The 21685-nt window shown below is 39.0% G+C and overlaps 1 protein-coding gene across 8 annotated transcripts in view; it reads right to left on the bottom strand.

The window, feature by feature from the left end:
• The window catches only part of LOC133718846 (uncharacterized), a 29448-nt gene extending 8728 nt beyond the window's left edge, over positions 1-20720 (bottom strand). For 2 of the 8 annotated variants that reach the window (XM_062145720.1, XM_062145721.1), the window contains exons 1-10: positions 20061-20720; positions 10012-11173; positions 8824-9108; positions 7634-8707; positions 6602-7543; positions 5754-6376; positions 4580-5648; positions 3798-4378; positions 2552-3698; positions 866-2468 (exon numbers count right to left, since the gene is read on the bottom strand). In XM_062145720.1, the coding sequence (XP_062001704.1) occupies positions 903-2468; positions 2552-3698; positions 3798-4378; positions 4580-5648; positions 5754-6376; positions 6602-7543; positions 7634-8707; positions 8824-9108; positions 10012-11173; positions 20061-20575 (8964 nt within the window). In that variant the 5' untranslated portion in view covers positions 20576-20720 and the 3' untranslated portion in view covers positions 866-902. The remainder of the gene's footprint in view (positions 1-865; positions 2469-2551; positions 3699-3797; positions 4379-4579; positions 5649-5753; positions 6377-6601; positions 7544-7633; positions 8708-8823; positions 9109-10011; positions 11174-20060) is intronic. The other 6 variants (XM_062145723.1, XM_062145724.1, XM_062145727.1 and 3 more) reach the window with 5 other exon arrangements.
• Positions 20721-21685: the final 965 nt, after the last annotated feature.

The raw sequence follows: 21685 nt of genomic DNA, 5'->3' as shown, positions 1-21685 counted from the left end.
GTAGTTAGTTTCTAAAAATAATAAAACTTCTTACTAATTGTTTGTTGTTCAAGTATATCTGAATTATGTGTCTGGCCCAAACTCTAGTTACTTGTCTGAGTTGTAATAGGGTTAATTTTAGAGATAATCTTGGAGATATCTTCATAGATATCCATTCATTGTACGATTATGTTTCCATGTACAACTCTGATTCTATGCTTGTAATCCTCTATATAAAGAAACTCCTATTATCAATGAAAGACACAGCAAATTCTCTCTCAAATTTCGATTTCCTTAAACATTTGTTTAATTTTTGACTTTTTTATCCCTAATAATTAGAAAGATATATAAAATTATTTAATATTTTAGGGGTATAAAAGTAAAAAGTTTCGGTTATGGTGATAAAAATTCTGAAGATGCGGTACTTATTGGTGAGCAAGCCATATTCTCTTAAATTTAGTATAGATAACCTTTTAATTCAGAGAATTATATAAAGAAAAACTCTATAATTTTAGCAATCGTGATGAATTTAATGAAAACTTCGATAATAATGAGGCCAATAAAAAATATCTACAATTAAGATATTTAAAGATGATGTTAATCTTGCTAGTTGATTTATGTTTGTCAGATTAAATTACGACAATTTGTGTAATTCTTTGAAAAGTTGGCAATAATTGAATATAGATTGAAAAGAAATAATAAGTGGGTTCTTTCCATTAGAGTTTTTAAAAATTGGGTGTATAATGAATTGCCCCTAAAAATCACAACAAATGCACAACGCATGGTCCAAATAATGAGAATAGACGCTCAAAAAAGACATCAACGTCACCAACAAAGTGCGCAGATATGGTTTAGAGAACAAACTTAATGCAGATGAGATTCTTACATGTGCTGGATATACACCTCGGGCTGGCTTTACCTTCTCATTCTTCCCATCCTCGAAAATCAGCGAAAATTACTGCCGTTTTGTTGTCGTACAAAATGGGCTCAAACAGTATGCTGTTGAAACGATTAAAGGAATTTCCACTGGTTTCACTCTCAGGAAGAACCACTGTTGTTTCTCTTCCATGGGGGGTGTCCTCAGAAAAGCTTGTAGTTCCTAAAGAGTCCATCTGATCATCTTCATGAATTGGCTCCTCGTTATGTCGAGAATCGTCTTCCTTATATGGTAGACTGTGATCCAAGTTGTCAAAGACAGAGGCGAAGCACTGTATAATTGTTTGCTTATATGCTTGCAAGTCTTGCTTGTATAAGATTCGGTAGCTACATTCCTGTACCGACAAAGCTGGGGAACCACTCTCAAATGAAGCTTCTAGTTGACGACGGTGTTTATCCATGGCAAACTTAAAAATTTCACCAGATATGAATTGCAGCCAAATGAATCCTCTACGAGATAACCACATGAATTTGTTGTTTGGCCTGACGCCGAACACACCCTCATTGATAGAAATGAATCGAGAAGGATCAGAACTCCACCGAAAATTGCACTTAACATCAGAACTCAGTTCTGAGTCCTTATAATTGCCAAGGTCAGTTGGAAGTGGGTGTACTGAAAAGGCAGCACATACAACAAGTCCCATCCAATTGTTGTCACTTTCCAAATCATGGGGAAGTGGGTACACATACGTAGATGTGTGAGATTTTTCTTTGAACCAATCTGGAATTTTCTTTTGAGGGAAAAGACAAGCATGATTGAAGCAATCCTGATAGAAGGCGATGGTGTCTTCTTCGAGAACGAGTTCTACGGATAGATCAAGCCTGAAGAAATATTGAAGCAAAATCTCAAAGTTTCTTCTCCACTCGGTTGTATCTTTCTTGAATGGAGTGTCACCATGTATGACCAAGTTTACTTTACCAAATTTCATGGATGGAACCAGTGGACTTTGTGCGCTTCGTGTGGGCAGGATGCAGGCATTGGAGTGAGCAACCAAACTCGAGGCCATATGTATGGGCAGCACAAGCCTCCCTGGGGAAAAAATTTCTGTTTTTTCATCTTGGGAGAAGTAAACAGGCGGAGGACTCCTGATAGTGCTCTGAGTAATTGTTTGGACTAGCCCTTTTATATCTTCATCGTATACTACACGGATCCCACACATTTCAACCTCCGAACCTGGGCTAAAGAAATCAAACCGAGCAAAAATGACAGGACACTGATCACACTGCTCAGGGAAGCGCGCACGTGGTATATGAAAGAAACAAAGTCTTCGTGATCCGGAAAATTGGTCTTCATCGATGCATGTGCTTATGGAATGTACTGAATGTCCTGGGAAGACAAACAAACTACACATGGAGCAACTATGTGAACCTGGAGACTGAGTAAAGGCAACATATAGAGCAAAGCCTACCCATTTATTATCTTTATACAAATCCGGAGGAGCATTAATTTTTACTTCTTTCCCAATGCTTTGATGACTAAACCACGGCAAAACTGCTCTGACTCTAGGAGATAAAATAAAGCCATAATTATAGTGGCGTGCGCTGCCCCCCTGCTTCATATAATGCATACAGATTAGTATATGGAACTCGATGTAATAGTATATGAGAGAGATGAGAAAGAGAGTAACAGATGTACCTGAAATAGTTGTTCAAGCGATGACTCTATCATTCTCAGTTGCCGTGTAACTTCGGTTGAACTTGAATCCGTTGAAGCTGGAGGTTCAGTTTCAATGAAAAATGGCATTAGCTCCGGAGAAGTACTGGATGCAGAACCTCGTTCACCCTGACAAACGGGTGTAGTGCCTTTCCCACTAGTTTCACCCTGACAAACAGGTGTAGTTCCATAATAATCTCTCTCATCTGCTTCAACTGAGGAGACATCAGAAGGGCCTTTCCCCTTCCCATCAGTTATGGGTACATCTAATCTCTCATTGTGAGTTTGCTCAATGACAATATTGCCACCAGTTGTACTAGATGGTCCCATCTCATCTCCATGATTTGGCCACTTATTATGTCCAGAGTCCTCTTCTTCTATATATCGCTTAATGATATCCTCGTTGTCAAAGAAGGAGGTAAAGCACTCTATTATTGTTTGCTTAAATTCTTCTACATCTTGCTTGTATAAGAAACGGAAGCTACATTTCTGTACCGCCAATACTTGGGAAGAATCACTCTCAAATGAAACCTGTAGTTCAGATAGTTTATTGAAGAGATGCTCAACATTGTGACGGGGTATGTAATGCAGCCAAATGAATCCTCTACGATAAAACCACATGAATTTGTTCTTCGGACTGATGCCAACCATTTTACGAACTACTACACCAGAATAGTCAGAACTTGATTGGAAATGGCACATAAGTTCGGGATGGTGTCCTGAATCCAGATATTTGAGGACATCAGCTTTAGAGGCCTGGACTGAAAAGGCAGCACATACAACAAAACCCATCAAATTCATATCATTTTCCAAATCTGGAGGAAGTTCGGGCACCATACTGGCAGAGTGGTGTGGTGAAAACCAGTCTGGAATTTCTTTTTGAAAGAAAATACCAGTATGAAGATTATGATCCTCTGAGAAAGAAATTCTGCCTCCTCTAAGAATGAGACTTATTGATAGACCAGAAAGGGTTAAGAAACGTTGAAGCAAAAGCTTAAGGTTTCTTTTCCACTTGACTACTGTTTCTGTTTTCTTGAGTGAAGTAAATGGAGTTACAGCAAGTATCATTAACTGAATTCCTTGGATGGATTTTAAATCTGTTAAAGGCTCTTGCAAGGTTGAAAACTTCCTGCAATCATTTAAAACAATAAAAACGCATACGTTAGTTAGGAGAAGAATCAATGAGAAGCATCACTGGTATGAAGTATGCATTTCAATGGGAATTAACCTCTTGCTGGATTTAGCTGCTTCAACCAAACTATTCCTCATGTGTGTGAGCACTTCAGACCACCTTCCCGGCACAAATGGTTGGGCAAGTCCATAGTAAGCAGAGGGACTGCATATTGTGCAGTTGGTAATGGTTTGGATTAACCCTTTTAAATCTTCCTGGTATACTACCCGCATACCACACATCTCAACCTCCACACCTGGCATAAGGGATTCAAAAGAAGCACGAATGGTACTCCAGTGGTTCAACTGTTCTCCAAAATGTCTTTGTGGTATGTGAATAACCAGGAGCCGATGTGAACCCATGAAATTGTCTTCACCAGTGGGCGCTAAGTTTAGGCAATACCTTGGCTCTTCAGTAAACAACACAATTTTAAAACAAGAACCTTCTTTAAGCCAAGCACCTGGGGGCAGAGTGAGGATCACATATAGAGAAAATCCTATGCATTCCTTGTTGTTATACAATTCTAAAGGAAGAGGTACACCTATCACGTTCCCAATGCCTTGATGTTTAAACCACGGTAAAATTGCTCGAAGAGAGAAAATGAAACCTAAATCATAGCGACGTGCTTTGCCTCCTAGCTGTAATACATAGACATAAGCTACTGATATCAGCAATTTTTATTTTTATTTTTTCATCTGGGAGTTAGGAAAAATTGAACTTTGGATCTCATCCACAATTGTGGAGAGGAATTATACTAGACTCTACTTAATTGATATCAATATTTTCGAGCAAGTGCTTTTGTGTGTGTGTGTGTGTGTGAGAGAGAGAGAGAGACGTACCTCAAACAGTTCTTCAAGGAATGACTCTACATTTTTTCTCAATTGATCACCAACAATCTTGGTTGAACTTGAATTATCTCTTGAAGTGTGTGGTTCAATTTCAATTAAGAATCTAGTGTCTGAAGCATAACCACATTCTGCTACATGTGTAAGGTCAGAATTAGTTTCATGCACTTGCTCATCGGACTGATCGTTGGATTCTGATCTTTCTAATATTTGAACAGGTTCTTCAGTACTGCTGCCAGTTCTACTAGATGATCCTGCATCATGGTCAAGGGCTTGCATGTAATCTCCAGAATCCTCTACTAAATATGCTCGAATGACATTGTCATTGTCAAAGAAGGAGGTAAAGCACTGTATTAATATATGCTTGAATTTTTCCACATCTTGCTTGTATAAGATGCGGAAGCTACATTTCTGCACCTCCAAGAGTTGGGAAGAATCACTCCTAAATGAAACCTTGACTGAAGTATCTTTATGCAGCAGATCCTTAAATAAGTCACGGGGTAGGTATTCCTGCCAAATGAATCCTCTGCGATATAACCACATGAATTTGTTCTCGAGACTGGCATCAATCATGGGAGCTCTAAGACCATAAGAATGATCAGAACTCAAATTTTGGAAATGGCACGTAAGCTGGGGATGGAGTCCTGGTTTCAGATATTTGAGGACGTCAGCTTCAGAGGCATGGACTGAAAAGGAAGCACATACAACAAGTCCCATGAAATTCACATCATTTTCCAAATTTGGAGGAAGTTCCAACACCATACTCTCAGAGGGATATTGTGGTATGAACCACTCTGAAATTTCCTTTTGAAGGAAAATACCAGAGCAAGGATCAAAATCCCTTGAGAAAGAGGTTCTGCTTCTGTTAAGAGTGAGATTAATAGATAGATCAGAAAGGGTAAAGAAACATTCAAGCAAAAGCTCAAGGTTTTTTTTCCAGTCAACTATGGATTCTTTGAACTTGAGTGGCATGTATGGAGTTCCAGCCTCTATCTGTAAATAAATTTGTGGACCACTGAGGAACTTTGAATCTGTTAAAGGCTCTTGCAAGGTTGAAAGCGTCCTGCAATCAATCAAAGAAAAAAAGAAACAGCACATCAGTTAGCCTGAAAGAATTATCGAGATGCGTTAAAGGTATGAAATATATAAATTTCAATGGGAATTTAACCTTTCGCTGGATTTAGCCGCTTCAATCAAATTATCCTCCATAATAGCTAACATGAATGACTCTCTTCCATCTGGCACGTATATATGAGCAAGTCCATAGTAAGCTGCAGGCGGATTTCTTATGGTGCATTGGGTAATTGTTTGGATTAACCCTTTCAAATCTTTCTCGTATACTACACGGATCCCACACATCTCAGCCTCCACACTTGGAGTTGAGGACACAAAAGCAGCACGAATTCCCCAGCACTGATTCGACTGTTTCTTAAAACGCCCTCGTGGTACGTGGATGACAAGGAGTTGATGTGCTCCCCTAAAATTGTCTTCACAAGCCGCCAATAATTTTAGGCAATGAAAACGTCCATCACTAGTATACAATACACACTTGAAGCGACATGATTTTTCAAGTGAAACACCTGGAGGCAGAGTGAAGGCCACATATACAGCAAATCCTACCCATTCCTTATTGTTATACAATTCTAGAGGAAGAGGTAGGCTTACTGAACTCCCAATTCTTTCTTTTTCTGGAATGAATACATTCCCAATGCATTGATGATTAAACCACGGCAAAATTGCTCGGAGAGGGAAAATGAAACCTAAATCGTTGCGACGTGCTTTGCCTCCTAGCTGTAGTACATAAACATATGGTACTGATATCAGTGTTTTTTATTTCTTAATTTAAATTAGGAAGAGAAAAATTGAATTTTGATCCTCATCCACTATTGTAGAATGTAGAGAGAAATAACACTAGACTAATTGGTAATTGGTTGATAGCAGTATCTCAAGCTAGTGATTTAGCGTGTGTGTGTGTGTGTGTGAGAGAGAGAGAGAGAGAGAGAGAGAGAGAGGGACCTCAAATAGTTCCTCAAGGAATGACTCTACGTTTGTTCCCAATTGATCATCAAAGATCGTGGTTGAAGTGGAACTCTCTCTTGAAGTGTGTGGTTCAATTTCAATCAAGAATCTTTTGTCTGTAGCACAACCATAATTAGTCTCTTGCTCTTGTTTGTTGGACTGATCGTTGGATTTTGATATTTCTAATCTTTGTTGAGGTTCTTCAGTGCTGCTGCTGGCTCTACTAGATGATCCGGCATCATGGTCAAGGGATCGCTTGTTACTTCGTTTAGTATCATACAATGAGATCATGCGGTTCATTTGGGCCTGATATTGGACAGGTACATGTTTTAGTTCCAGCGGATGATCACAAACAGTTTCTTGTTCTTGTTTATTAAACTGATCGTCAGATTTTTCCTTTTGATCCCCACTCGACAGATTTCTCACATGAATTTCATCACGGAGATTCAAATTCCAAACAAATTCTGTCACACCTCCAGAGTATATTAGACTTGCCCGACAGGCTTTCACTTTCACCCCTGGTCTGTTGATTATAACTTCAGCTCGAACAGAGCGTTTGATTAACCTTTCTGCAAACAGTCCTCCTGCTATATAGACCCAATGTCGAAAAGATCCAACATAATCATGATCCATGAGTTTACACACGAGGAGGGGATAGTCATCATGAGGACCTCCATATGTGGACAAGCGACAACTGTAATTGCAACTATATTTTACTTCCTCAGCCGAGATGCTAGAAGCTGTTGATTCCATATTCTCATGCTCCTGCGCTTCATAAACAAAACATAGAGCAAGTCCCATCAACTCACGTTTGCCATCGAAATAATCTAGAGGTAGCTGGAGTGTTACAGACGACTCTCTACCCGGGTGACGGAACCATGATGGAATTTCAGTGTGAGGAGTAATATATTCAAAACCACAACCTTTATAAATTATATCCTGAAAAACAGAATTAAAAAAAAAAAAAAAAGTCAAAACAAGTTTTGAACGTGGTAATGAGAGAGAGATAGATAGAGAGAGAGAGGAAACCTCATAGAACTTTTGCAAATGAGGCCGCAGAAGACGTTGTTCTGATATCGGAATCCTCTGAAGTTTACGTTCTTCACTACTTTGGGAATTTATGAAACAAAATCCTGTAGCAGTTGAACTCATCACAGTTAATTTATTTGAATAAGTTCTGAGCAGAGGACAATTCCGTGCAAAAACACGTCGTATACTTGGTGGAAGATGTGGTAATGATCGAAGCTCGCTACAATCATTCAATAGAAGGACTTCAAGGTTAGAAAGTTTAGTGATGCTTTCCGGTACACTCACTAAATTGTTCCCACTTAAATTTAGATGATTAAGTGAAGATAAGCAGTCAAGATCAGCAGGGATTGCTCCACCAGACAGTTTGCAATAGCTTAGATCCAATTTTGTCAAAGAATCTAATCCCGAGAATGAAGCAGGCAACTGCAAACCCATGGGACATGCTGATGGCGGCAAACCTCCACATCCACAGAAAGATAAACTTTCAAGGTCCTTCAGAAGTAGAATGGAGGAAGGTACTTGTCTTATACAACTTCTGCTTGCATCAAGTTCCTTCAAACCTACTAAACTTCCCAGGTTTTCTGGCAAAGCAGCAAGATTTGAGCAGCCAGATAGGTTGAGAACTTGAAGTTTTGTCAAACTACAAATGACAGCTGGCAGACTTAAAAGGTTCTTGCAGTCTTTTAGATTGAGCCGAATAAGACCAGTCAAGTGCTCAATTGATGTTGGTAGCCCTTTTATAGCTGTCCCCTCCAAATCAAGTCCGGATAATTGTTTCATGTTTTCCCCAAACTTCTCCGGAAGATTTGCAAGTCTGGAACATCCCGAAAGAATGAAAGTTTCGAGAGATCTCATGCTGCAGATACCGTTGGGAAGACTACTAAGAGATTCGCAACCTTCCAGATTCAATGAAATGAGCTTTTGGAGTTGATCTCCATTGGGTAGGCGTACCTCAGACAATCTTTTACAACCTTTGAGAACTAGACTCTCAAGATTTGGCACTGACTGGAAGTCTGGGGTACTGGTCAACTCTTTGCAATCACTAAGGTCCATTACAACCAACTTTTCCAAAGGCTGTAACAAATGAAAAGTAACATATAAATGAACGAAGAATAATTAGCATTCCCTTAACGGCACTAAATGAATTCGATAATGTATATGAGATACAGATATGAAGTGTAAAATCTTACAGGCGTCATATTATCCTCCCATAACTGCTTTATTTGGCTTCGAGGCAACTGCAGTTCAACAAGATTCTTCGGTTCAAACTCAGACGGCAGAAATGTTGAAGGAAAGTCATGCCATTCCAAGAAGCTTAATTTATTTGAAAGATCGTATTCATGGCATCCAGAAAATTTCACATTCTTTATTTTCAACAATCTAAGAAAGTCCATTTTTGAAAATGAGTCGGCCTTCAATCGCACTTTGCAGAGTTGAGGTGAGCTTAAGAAAATACCTTTGACAGCGCTTGTCCCCTAACATCCAAAGGCCCAAAGGATGAGGTAAGGTGCATGAGATAACATAATATGGAGGTAATAAAATATTCATAATACAAATACAAAATACGAATTAAACAGAAGCAATTATCTATTTTAAGAAACCAAGTATTGCATGAAAAGTTTAAATTGTTTGTTTTCTTTTTTCCTCTTATGAAGCCAAGGCATCAAACAGTTGGTGGGCAGTACGTATTTGCACAAGACAGCCATGTAAGTACAGGAATCTCAAGCAGCATAGGTGGAATATGAAATCCACATCAACCAGAAACCACACAAACAACAAGATTGAGAAGGGGTGCATTGAGAAGCCATCATACAATCAAATATGAGGTTTTAAACAGGGAAAGGAACTGAGAGAACAAAAAATCAAGAGAGAGGTTGCAATACAAAAACGGAGTGATTACTCCATTCAATGGAACAGTGTATTTCTTTTTGGCATGAATTGAACCGTGATTACACTTCTGCTATTAAACAGTCAATTTTCTCCTTCAGAATGATATATTTTTAGATAAACAAAGGTGAAAATTAAATACAAGTTGCTACATCTTTGACATGATCTCGTACCTTCTTTAATCAACAAAAATTATCGATCAAGTCAATTTTTCCAAAAATTTGCTCATTTAATCAAACTTTTCCGTCCACGATACTTTCTTCTTTTATCATGTTTAGATGAGAAAAACTCCCTTCTTTGACATTTATTGGTCAAGGATCCTTCTTCAGAAAACTTAAGAACAGATGACTTCAGAATTAAAACTGAATTACTATTTTATCCCATTTATGAAACATAGGCATTTGAAACCAAGTTATGAAATCACATTCTCGTTGACCAAAAATAATCACAGACAGTCTTGAATGACTGGGTAAGATACATTAATAACTCACCTTATTATGTTTAAGTACCGAAACGGCTTCTTCACGATCCCACAATCTGCTGCGATTCTCTGGTAATTCGGATTTTCGAATAACCATTTTATGGCCAGCTTTTTGTATTAAATCATGCATCCACAATTTTCCTCCCACAATTCTCACTAGAGATTTCTCGACGAGAATGTTCAATTCAATGCCTGGATTGAGGCCGCAGCTTTCAAATATCCTTTCTACACGTTTTCTGTCATCTCCTTTAAAGAAGCATGCAATGTCCAAGAAAATTTCCTTTCCTAAATCACGTAATCCATCAATACATAGCTTAAGAATCCCAAAAGTTTTCTCATCATTAGCATCATTATTAGCTTCTAGTGTGCGAAGTTGAGCTTCCCATTCACCCAAAGATCTGTTCAATAACAAGGTTCCCAAAACTACAATAACCAAAGGAAGACCGTCAGTTAAATCCACAAATTTGTAAGCCAACTCAGCATACTGACGCATAGTATGGTCTATCTTGAACTTGAAGTCCAACTCAGTACAATCATGCAGAGGATGGTCTTTGTTGAAGGCTTTCCGGAAGAAGAGCACACGAGGCTCATTTTCAGAAAGTGTCTCAACCTTGTGTGTTTTTGCCTCATAATCCTTCAACAGCTTTTCATCTATTGCGGTTATAATGATTCTACTGCCTCGACCAAACCAATTGATTAATTCTTCACCACCTCTTCCTGCTAGCTCAACAACAGATTCTAACTCAGTCACACCATCAAGAATGATAAGCACCTTTTTGTGAAGCAATTTTCTCCTTTCCCCAGGGACATCATTCATAGTTATAACTTTGCTATCCAACAAGTCGCGATAAAGTTGCTTCTGTATATGCAATAATCCATTCGTCTCACGTATCTCTCCAACATTAGCAAGGAAACTGTTAGCTTCAAAATGGTGCCAATTTCTTCGAAACACAAGTTCTGCAATTGTTGTCTTACCTACTCCTGGCATCCCGCAAATTCCAATGACACCGATTTTATCCAATGCCTCTATATCCAAGTCCAATTCGATTTTCCTCACACGATCCATCCCAACAAAATCCTTGGAATCCTCAATTGAGAATGCAGGATTAAATTTGAGCTTCCATTTTGTCTCGACACATTTTACTATCTCTTCAATAACAGAGGTTTCCGACCTGGGAAAAAAAAAGAAAAGATAAGGTAGAAACATCATGCATGAGGTGATTTTATTCAAATTTATTTATAGGTACCTCAAATGCCTTTGGTTGATTAAAACTCTTAAGATACACCAGTTAGAAGGCTAGTATAGATGTTCACCTTGGGAAAGAAAGAATACACACACAGTGGCAAATCCAGAATGTAAACTTGGGGTGGGGTAATCTATGGCTTGCTCATAATTTTTTTTTTTTTTTTATCAATAATGCTTCTAAGAATTTTGAGACTAAATTTTAAAGAAATATTAATAGAAATTGTTGTAACTAAAGAAAAGAAGGGAGTAGAAAATTGGGAAAGAGGAAAAAAAAATAGGCAAGAAAATTTTAGTAGGAAGAGAAGAAGGGAGGAAAAAAAAACGTAACAGGAAGAAGAAAATGATAAAAACAACCAAGAAAAAAGGCATGAATTGCTATCCACAGGATTCAAGCATGAATTGCTATCCACAGGATTCAAACTAAGGTCATTACGGAAACATCTAGTCAATTTGCCAGCCGAACAAAACATGGCTATCAAAAATTCCAACACTTATAATCAATGAAATATTAAAAGAATTTTGGATTGGGCTACAGAGAGACGCCCCTGTACACAAACACACCCCACAAACACACACAAACAAACATACATACATACATACATACTAGCTTCTTAGAGTGCGTGCCATTTGACTTTTTGTTTCCTTATGTGATATAGTAAAGGATTAATTTCAGTTTACCCACTTCAACTTTGGGGCAATCTTCATTTTAGTACCTGTTCTTTTAATTTCATCAGCTACACCCCTGAGCTTCCAAAATTAATCAACCGTGTCCGATTTCGTAAATTTTGTCCAAATTTTCCGTCAACTGCTGACGTGGCAGGAAATGGGTGGGAGAAAGTCGATAATACCCTTGGTGACCGTTTTCCCTCCTCTCGGCGTGCATCCCCAGAAAAGTTTTCATCCCCAAAAACCCTAAAATTGTATCCATTACGCTCCCATTACCACTAATTCAGTCAAAACCATCGACTCCATTACGCTCCCATGACGGTCCCGAAAATTGAAAACCTTAACTGAACCCAGATTACGGTTTCGATTATAACTCCGTTTTCAAAATATCCACCCCAATCTCTAGTTCAAGGTTGAAGGCACATGGCTGGTAATGAGATTGAAGAGTGGGTACCCAGAACGGAAGGAGGCGATGAAATCCCCTATTATGGTGAGTTTCGAACAACAAATTGTGTGTTAGAAATCGTGATTAATGGTTTAGGGATTTAGCTTGGTTGATTTAAGGGCTATGTGGACCTGTTGGGTTGAGATTCGAAGCTTCTGATTTGGGTGTTTCAAAGCTTCTGATTTGGGGGTTTCGAAGCTTCTGATTCGGGGGCTTCGAAGCCTCTGATTCGGGGGTTTTGAATCCTCTAATTTACGGGTTTCGACTGTAAGGTTTTAAGAATTTCGAAAATTTTCATTTTGGGGTTTCGATGAACCATGAGATTTAGGGTTTAGAAGCTTCTTATTTTGGTGGTTTCGAGTTATGGTTTGGGGTGATGTTTCTGTTAGAACCACTGCACTGCACTTTGGTTTATATATGCATGTATTGAATCTGGGTTGGTGGGATTTAGGGTTTCTTTATCGAATTTTTGTCTTCTTGTGTTTTTTACTTAGAGAATTTGTGATTAAAGTAAGAATGATATGCATGTGGACCTTGTTGGGTAGCTGAAATACTACAGTTTGTGTCTTGTTGTGTTTAATACTCTATCTTTCAAAAAGTGGTGTTGCAGTCCAAAAGGGTGTTAGTGCTGTTGTGGTCCAAAAGGGTGTTAGTGTTGTTGTGTTTAATACTGTATCAAAGTGTTTTTGAATTATTGTTTATGGAATAAATGGCTGTCTGTGCTGCTGGTTAATGTTTCCTTAAGGATGCTAACTGTTGGTTATGTTTGTCATGCAGTAAATTGTGATTTATTCACAGTCAAAGTGTACCATGGTGGAATCATAAGGGAGAACAAATATGTAGGAGGGGAAATCAGCTACTATGACAATGTGGACAATGACAAGATGTCCCTAATTGAGGTGGATTCTATGGTGAGAGGGATAGACCCTGCGTATGTTGGAAGGAGGATGGACTACTGGTATTCAATTGGGAGTGAAGATGATGCTTTGACCAAGCTTTCCACAGACTTTGATGCCATACAAATGTGTTGTTGTGTACCTCACATCAGGTTGGTAATCATCTACTTAGATCATTTAGATCTGCATGACGACTACCAATCTGATGGGGATGATGTCGAGATGCTTGATGATGAACCAACTGCATGGGGGTATAGTCAAGCTGGTTCATCAAGGGTGGTGATTGAAGAACTTCCTGATTCACCAAAGAGGAAGTGATGTGTAAAGATCGAAGAGTTGCCAGATTCACCTAAAAAGAAGCCTGACGTTGTGAAAGGAGATCCAAAGTTAGGACGTCGGGTTAAAGTATGTGCAAACAGAAAAAGGGTTATGGGAATTGTGATTAGAGAGGTCGAAGAAGAGGTTCCAACTCAAGCAAGCAAGGCTGCAGTATGTGACAGCAAAGACAAAGGGAAACAAAAAGTTGTAGAACAGCAAGAAAGAGAAGATTATGAAGCTGAGATGTTTGAGGACTTGGTAGACATAGATGTCAGTGATGCAAAGTGTTACATGGACCCTATGAGCAGTGAAGATGATGCTAGTGAGGATGCAGACTATGATCCATGTAGGGATGATGAAGACTATGCTAATTATGGTGTTGATGATGACTGGTTAGATTATGTGGAATGTGAAGAGAGTGTGGACAAGCATGAGCAAGCTACTGAGGATGTAGGAACAAGTGCTGGAGATACGAAGGGAAAGAAGAAAGAGGCAAAGTCATATGAGCAAGCTAGTGTTGGAACAAGTGTTGATGTGGATGAGAACATGGAGGTTGAAGATAATGAGCCAATGTATGGGGCTCTAGACTCTGATGAAGAGGGGATTGGTCATGAAGCAAACTCAGATGATGAGGGAGATGATATGCAAAGGTTTCCAGAGTTCAACCCCAAGACAGACATGGGGAACCCTCAGTTTTGTAAGGGTATGAGGTTTGCATCTGCTAAGATATTGAGAGCTGCTGTAAGGGAGAAGGCAATACAAAAGGGTTGGGAGGCCTTGTTTGTGAAGAGTGATAGAGTGAGGGTGAGGGTGATTTGCAAAGCAGAAAACTGCCCATTCGAGCTGTATGCCTCTAAGATGCAGCATGAAGACACTCTAATGATCAAGACATACAATGGTCAACACAACTGTGCAAGGGTGCTAGATAATAGCATGGTTAGAACCCCTTACCTGACTGAAAAGTTTATTGATCAGATAAAGCTTAACCCTGATTGGTCCACAGGTAGTTTCCCCAAGACTTTATCAATTTAATTCAATGCCTTTACTTACTAAGCTTTATTTACAATAGCACACTAATGCCTTTAACCCTTTTGTGACACAGAATCTCTAGTCCAAACTATGTCAGCAAAAGTGCAAGCAAGAGTCTCAGTTCAGCAAGCATATAGAACCAAGAAGGCTGCATTGAGTATACTTGAGCGATCACATGCAGAGCAGTATTCAAGGGTGAAGGACTATGCAGCAGAGCTGAAGAGGGTTGATCCAAGCACAACAGTGGACATCCAATGCGACTACAATAACCCTGGCCAGAAACCTATTTTCAAGCAGATGTATGTTTGTCTGGGTGCACTGAAGAAGGGATTTAAAGCAGGCTGTAGGTCATTGATAGGACTAGATGGTTGTCATCTGAAGAGTCCTTATGGAGGTCAACTTTTGTCAGCGGTTGGAGTGGATGCTAACAATAGTACTTGGGTAGTTGGTTATGCAATGGTGGAGCAGGAGTGTAAGGATAGTTGGATATGGTTTCTGGAGTTGTTGGCTAATGACTTGGACATTAGGAGTGATGGAGCTGGGTGGACGTTTATATCTGATAAACAAAAGGGCCTTTTACCAGCATTTGAGGTGGTTTTGCCAAGTGCGGAGCACAGGTTCTGTGTAAGACATTTATGGATGAATTTCAACAAGAAGTTTCCAGGGAAAGCTTTGAAGGACCAATTATGGGCCATCGCAAAGTCAACCACAATGGCTTACTTTACTAAGGAGATGGTCCTAATGAACCAAATGGAGCCAGGGGCTTATAACTATCTCAGAGGTTTGTAATGCTACCATTATTATCACTTCATGTTCTTTATATTCTTGACATTGAATTTTCAATACATTAACTGCCAATGTTGTGCATTTTGTAGAACCTGAAAGACCTGCAAAGCACTGGTCTAGGTCACATTTCAACACAGTGCTTAAATGTGACATTCTACTCAACAATCTCAGTGAAAGCTTCAATGCCTTCATACTGCCCGCAAGAGTCAAACCTGTAATCAGCATGTTTGAGGAAATGAGGATCAAGTTGATGAAGAGGATTCACATTAGGAGGGACAATATGATGAAGGTTCAGGATACCATCTGCCCCAAACCAAGAGAAATACTAGAGAAGAACAAAGTGAAAGCTGCCACAGACTGCATCCCATTTGGTTCAGGAAGCTCAAAAATCGAAGTGGAAAGCATTGGAGGAGCAAGATATATAGTTGATATTGAGAGAAGGAGTTGTGCTTGTAGGAGATGGGATCTGAGTGGGATCCCTTGCAAACATGTTGTATCTGCCATCCACTACATGAGGGAAAAACCTGAGGATTATGTTGATACAGCCTACTGGACAAAGACATACTTGGCCATCTACTCAAACACCATCAGCCCTGTAAATGGAATCGATCTTTGGGAAAGGACTGATGATACTGCAATTCTTCCTCCTCAGTACAACAGACAGCCTGGTAGGCCAAAAACCAAGAGAATTAAGGATTCACAAGAGAAAGCTACTGAGGAAACCAAGCTGGGAAGAGTGCAGAAATCATTGAAGTGCAGCAGCTGTGGGATTTTGGGGCACAATGTGAAGACCTGCCATAGGCACTTGCCACCTAAGGAGAAGATGAGCAAAAAGAGGAAGCTAGACACTGGAGAGGGCACCTCATCTCAATCCAAGGTATTTCAAGTTTAGGATATGTGTGCTTTCTATTGTTCAACTTGTTTATATCTGTAATATGACAATTGTACATTTGAATGTAGGCTAAGGGAACCAAAAATCCTCCTCTGACAAAGAACGAGCTTAGGGCCAAAGTTGTACAGAAAGCAGACAAGATGAAGGTAATTTGTTGGGGCTGTGTGTTGGAATTATTCTATGTTTTGGTTATTGTGGTTTCTGTAAATTGTAGTGGCTACTGAAAAACCAAGGTTTCTAATTTGTGGTTTAATGTAGAAAAAGAGGGATGCATAGAAGGCAGCAGCTTTTGCTCCTGCAAAATCAACCACTGCTAAAGCAGCAACAAAATTGAGCACAGCTTCAACCACTACCCGTGCTGCTACATCAATCAGTAAAGCTTCTGCCTCTGCAAAGTCTTCAACACCAACAAGATCATCACAGAGGATTAGAGCTGGAAAGGAGGCTGGAAAATAGACCTAGAAGGCTGGGATTAGCAAGCCAGGTTATTTTATATCAATTGATGAAGTGTTGCATTATTTTGTGCAACCTTGTGCTGTGTCACAAGGTTGCTAGCTCTAATCTTTTGTTATGATGATTAGAGCTAATCTGGACAAAGCAACTATTTCCAACTTCTTTTTTGTTGTTTGGATGTAAAACAGTGAAATGCATCTTTATTGGCTGCTAATTCTTAGGACAATGTCAGTATTATTCCTATTATTAATGAAGAGTAGGTTGTGTTATTTTACAGCTTTTTAAACTCTATGTTTGGTTATTACAATATCAGTGTTCTTATGCCCAGCTTAACCCAAAAAAGTGAACTTTTCTTCCTCCTATCTGAATATGTAATAAAAGATGCTATTTGGAGGGAAAAAGTATGGTTGTATTTGATTATTAGGATGTTTTTTGCTTTTGTTGGTAAAAGATACAAAATGTCCATTTTGCCCTTCTTGTGGGCCCGTTTCTCCCATCCATTTCCTGCCACGTCAGCAGTTGACGGAAAATTTAGACGAAATTTACGAAATCGGACACGGTTGATTAATTTTGGAAGCTCAGGGGTGTAGCTGATGAAATTAAAAGAACAGGGACTAAAATGAAGATTGCCCCAAAGTTGAAGTGAGTAAACTGGAATTAATCTTATCCTACAATAAAAGATTGGAGACGTTAGATGTGAGTTTGGACACGTGGTGGCTTGTAATGAAAAGCTCAAGCAGCTCAGGTTAAAAGCTAGCTCAGGAGATGATCTTCTCCCATCTTGGACACAAATAAAGTTTTTCCATACTAAATAGTATGAATTATAACTAAAAGAAAAAATAGATTTTCTAATAAAAAAGAAAAAAGAGGTAGGTTTTTTTTTTTAGAAAATTATACATAAGTGTCATTTTGAGACTTTAATTAGCCATAAGGCCACCTAGTATTTCTTGTACATATAAGGCCACTTTCATCTCTAATTTATTTTTGTCTTGACTATTTTGCCCCTCCACAAACAAAACAAACAGTCTCTCACTCTCTCTCTCTTAAATCAAAACCGTATCTCCCTCTCTCTCTGTAAAATCCAACTGCAATTCTTTCCCTCCCTCACTCTCTCAGCCATGAACCGCCGTGCACTAATTAACCACCCACTAGTCCTCGCCGAACCGGTCTGAGTTGTTCCTCAAGTACCTAATACCGGAGCCCTAGCCCAAATCGGAGACTAGCGAATCAACAACTCCAGATCTCACAGAATCAACTGGATCTCCCATATCCGTTCGACTCCGCCGTTGTCTCCCTTCGCCGACTCTTGTCTCCCACAGATCACTGTCGCCGCCGATGGATTCCCTTGCTTCTCCCACAGATCGACAGCGACGACATCGTCTCGGTCATCGAAGGAAACTCCAACCCGGCGACGATCCCGGCGAAATCTTGCCTCTCTCCAGCGTCGCCGAACTAGAACTCCGATATGGAACGTCGAACTCGACGAGACCCGGTCGATCCGGTGTGCTGTCAAAGCCATCCAAGATGAAAACTTAGACCTTCACCGGCGACAATGACTTCCCCCCTGACTCATTGACCGCCCGAGCTGCATGTCGATCGCTTTTAGGAAGCTTTTTTTGATTGCATATTTTCTTTAGTTGAATTTCAGTTCAAATTGAGATAATGCTGCATAAGGAACAATTGAGGTGGAAGAACTGTGAACTTTTTTTTTTTGATGTGCTAATTTTTGTTGTCAATTTACTTAGGTCGATTGCAAATTAAACATATTATGATCCGATGCAATTTTTTGTTTTTATTCTCACCCTGAATATGTATGGTAGCATGATTCTTGTAGGCAATTGTTAACTGGGAGGTATTGTATAGCTTTCGTCTAGTTTATCGTACCATTTTACAAGTTTTAGTTTTATATTAGAGTTTACAACGTGTTCTTGTTTGTGTGGATTGATTTAGCAGTTTGATATTTCTTTTGGCAACGTGATCTTGTTTGGTTGAAATAGGAGTGTTTTGATTGGAGTATTGGATATTGTAAATTTATAGTTGTTTTGATGTTTTGATTGGAGTGTTTGGAGTGTTTTTATCAAGTCCATTTCATTTTGATAGATTTCACGTTAGTAGCTCTTTATAACCGTTACGGTGGTTTTTCAACAAGGTGGTGGTAGCTTTCTATGTCTCTGTTAGTATCTTTTCAAGCTGATGTTAGTAGCTTTTGTTATAATGGCTTTTTAGCACATTGACAGTAGCTTTCGACATTTATTGTAATAGATTTTCATAACTATGGTAGTAGATTTTTAAAACTATGAAAGTAGCTTTTATTTTCATAGCTTCATTAGACTTTGAGAATAGCTTTCTCAGTCTATGAGAATAGCTTTTTTCTACTTGGTAGTAGCTTTTGGTTTTTGTGAGAGTAGGTCTTGGTGTTGGTTAGTGTAGTTTTTGTTTTACTTGATAGTAGCTTTTGGTGATGGTGAGAGTATGAGACTAGCTTTTGTTACTGGTGATGGTGATAGTAGCCATTTGTTGCTGGTGAGAGTATCTTTTTGTGTTGGTGACAGTAGCTTTTGTTAATGGTGTTAGTAGCTTTTGATTTTTGGGAGTGTATCTTTTATTGGTGACATTAGCTTTTGTTAATGGTGATAGTAGTTTTTGTGACTTCGCCGAAAATCTCACCAGCGTAGCTTTTGTTGCTAGTGACAGTAGCTTTTATTGTTAGTGATAGTAGCTTTTGTGACTTCGCCAGAGGTTGCCGGAAATTTCATCAGAGTAGCTTTTGTTGCTAGTTACAGTAGCTTTTTGTGTTAGTGACAGTAGCTTTTGTGGTCGCTGGAGTTTGCCGGAGACTCGCCGGAAGTTGGCCGAATGTCGGCCGGAGTTGACCGGAGACATCGCCGGAGAGGAGAGAGAGAATGGTTGTTGACTTTTTACTCTAGTGGTATTTATGTAAATATGTTAGTTTTTATATCTAAAATATAACACCATTTTTAATTTAGTGGCCTTATGAGGGAAAAAATTAGTTGGTGACTTTTTACTCTTTTTTTTTTCCACTTTTTATGATCAATGGTAGTTTTTCTATCTCTTTTGATAAAATGTTATAGAAAGTTCAAACATTTAACCATTCGAATGTGGAGTTTGCTTTATATAAAGATGTTTAATAAAATTATTTATTTAAAGTAAAAAAAAATTATCAATTAATCTATTTCACTTACCCTCTTGACACCCACTTCCATTTGGTTTTGTGTTTCCACTTTCCATATGTGAAATAGTAAATAGGCATGGATTTATAACAAAATAAAAAAATAAATTTTCTAAAAAAAAGATTAGGGGGTTAAACCTGTCTTTTAAATCCCATCCGGAGAGACCACCTATTTCAGTCAACGCTTTCCTCCAAATATCGACCTTCTCTATGCTGTCCTTGTATTCCTCTTCATGTTCATCAAAGTATTTCTTGAAACTTCCTGTCTGGCTTCGTACCTGGGTTGGTTCGATCTCATAGAATACCGGCAAAGCGATGAGTCCGGTCTTATTTCTGCATTCGGCAATCTTGGCAACTTCTCTCAAACACCATGTCGAAGAAGCATAGTTACTTGAAAGAATGACAACTGCAATTTTCGATTTTTCAATTGCCTCAAAGAGTTGTGAAAGGTCTTCTCCCTTCTCGAGCTCTTCAGAATCCCTAAAGGTGGGGATGCCTTCCCGAACATGTAATTCCTTGTATAAATGGTCTGTAAACTTTGTGCGGGTGTCCGCACCTCTAAAACTGAGAAAAACATCATATTTTATTGGATGGTTCAAAGGTGGAGGAGGAGGAGTAGAAGTTGAGGAGGTTTGGATCACCATGGAAGCCATGAGAGACTACCCACTGACCATACTGTGGCAGCTCTGCCAAGTTAGCTGAGCTATGGGTAAAATGTGTTGCAAAACTAAAACCACAACCAGCTGGGAATGATAAATTTATTGAGACAGCATCGGAGAAAGAGAGCACTCCACCCACCCAAGTCCAGGCCAAAGACAAAAGGACAAAAGGACTACAGTAACCAGTCCACCATCTAAATAAGTTTATTGAGAAAATCTTGCGTATGTAGATTGGTACCGCTTACCAATCAGTGCCATACAGGAGCGCGTACGTAAGAATTTCTCTTCCATCATGTATTACATTATGACAAAAAGAAAAGAGAAAAAAAGGACACCCACCAATCCAACAAGTATTAAAACAAAATTGCCACCCAAAAAACAAAAAGGCTACATCCACTATGTATTAATTAAATATCAAATACCGAAGACACGCAAAACATGGATTAATTAATATCTCTAGTGCAGAAGACCACAAAATCTAGGGCTATTAGATAAGATTAATAATAATCAACTACATTGTAAATAAATACTAATCTTCTTTAAGCCTTGGATTCTCTGACAGGCTTTCTAGCTCACCCAGCATTGAACAAGAAAATAATGGTGAGGAGAACAAGACCAAAACTATGATCCTTCGCTGATATTGACCCACATTGTTAGGGTTTTGGCCCTAACCACTGGAATTTTAGATAAGGTACGTTGAAATGAAAAAGAAGAAAGGAAGCAAAGGAAATTCTATTATCTTCGATGAAAATCAAGTACAAAGGTAAAGCAGTTCGTATAGGCTGGATCGTTCTCGTGATTGCCACGTGTCATGTCAACACTGGGCAAGAGAAAACAACGTAACAGCTAGATAGATTCCTCAATGAAGCCAAACCAAAACGGTGCGCAGCATAAAAATAAAACGATGCGTTTAACTCTACAATAAAAGAAGTCCTAGTCAACCGAGGATGCCGGCTAAGTTGACCCTCCTAACATTCCACCCTCCTTCAAAAATTACTTGTCCTCAAGTACAGCACCAGTAAAACCGGTATTCACTGAGATGGACTAGTTTGATCTGCATCAGGGTTAAAATTGGGAACCTCAACAAAATCATTTCTGCATCCT

Source organism: Rosa rugosa, chromosome 6 (genome assembly GCF_958449725.1).
Source record: "Rosa rugosa chromosome 6, drRosRugo1.1, whole genome shotgun sequence".
In the NCBI taxonomy this organism is placed as follows: Eukaryota; Viridiplantae; Streptophyta; class Magnoliopsida; order Rosales; family Rosaceae; genus Rosa; species Rosa rugosa.
The sequence above is the reverse complement of the archived record's forward strand: the minus strand, read 5'-3'. Positions and strand labels throughout refer to the sequence as shown.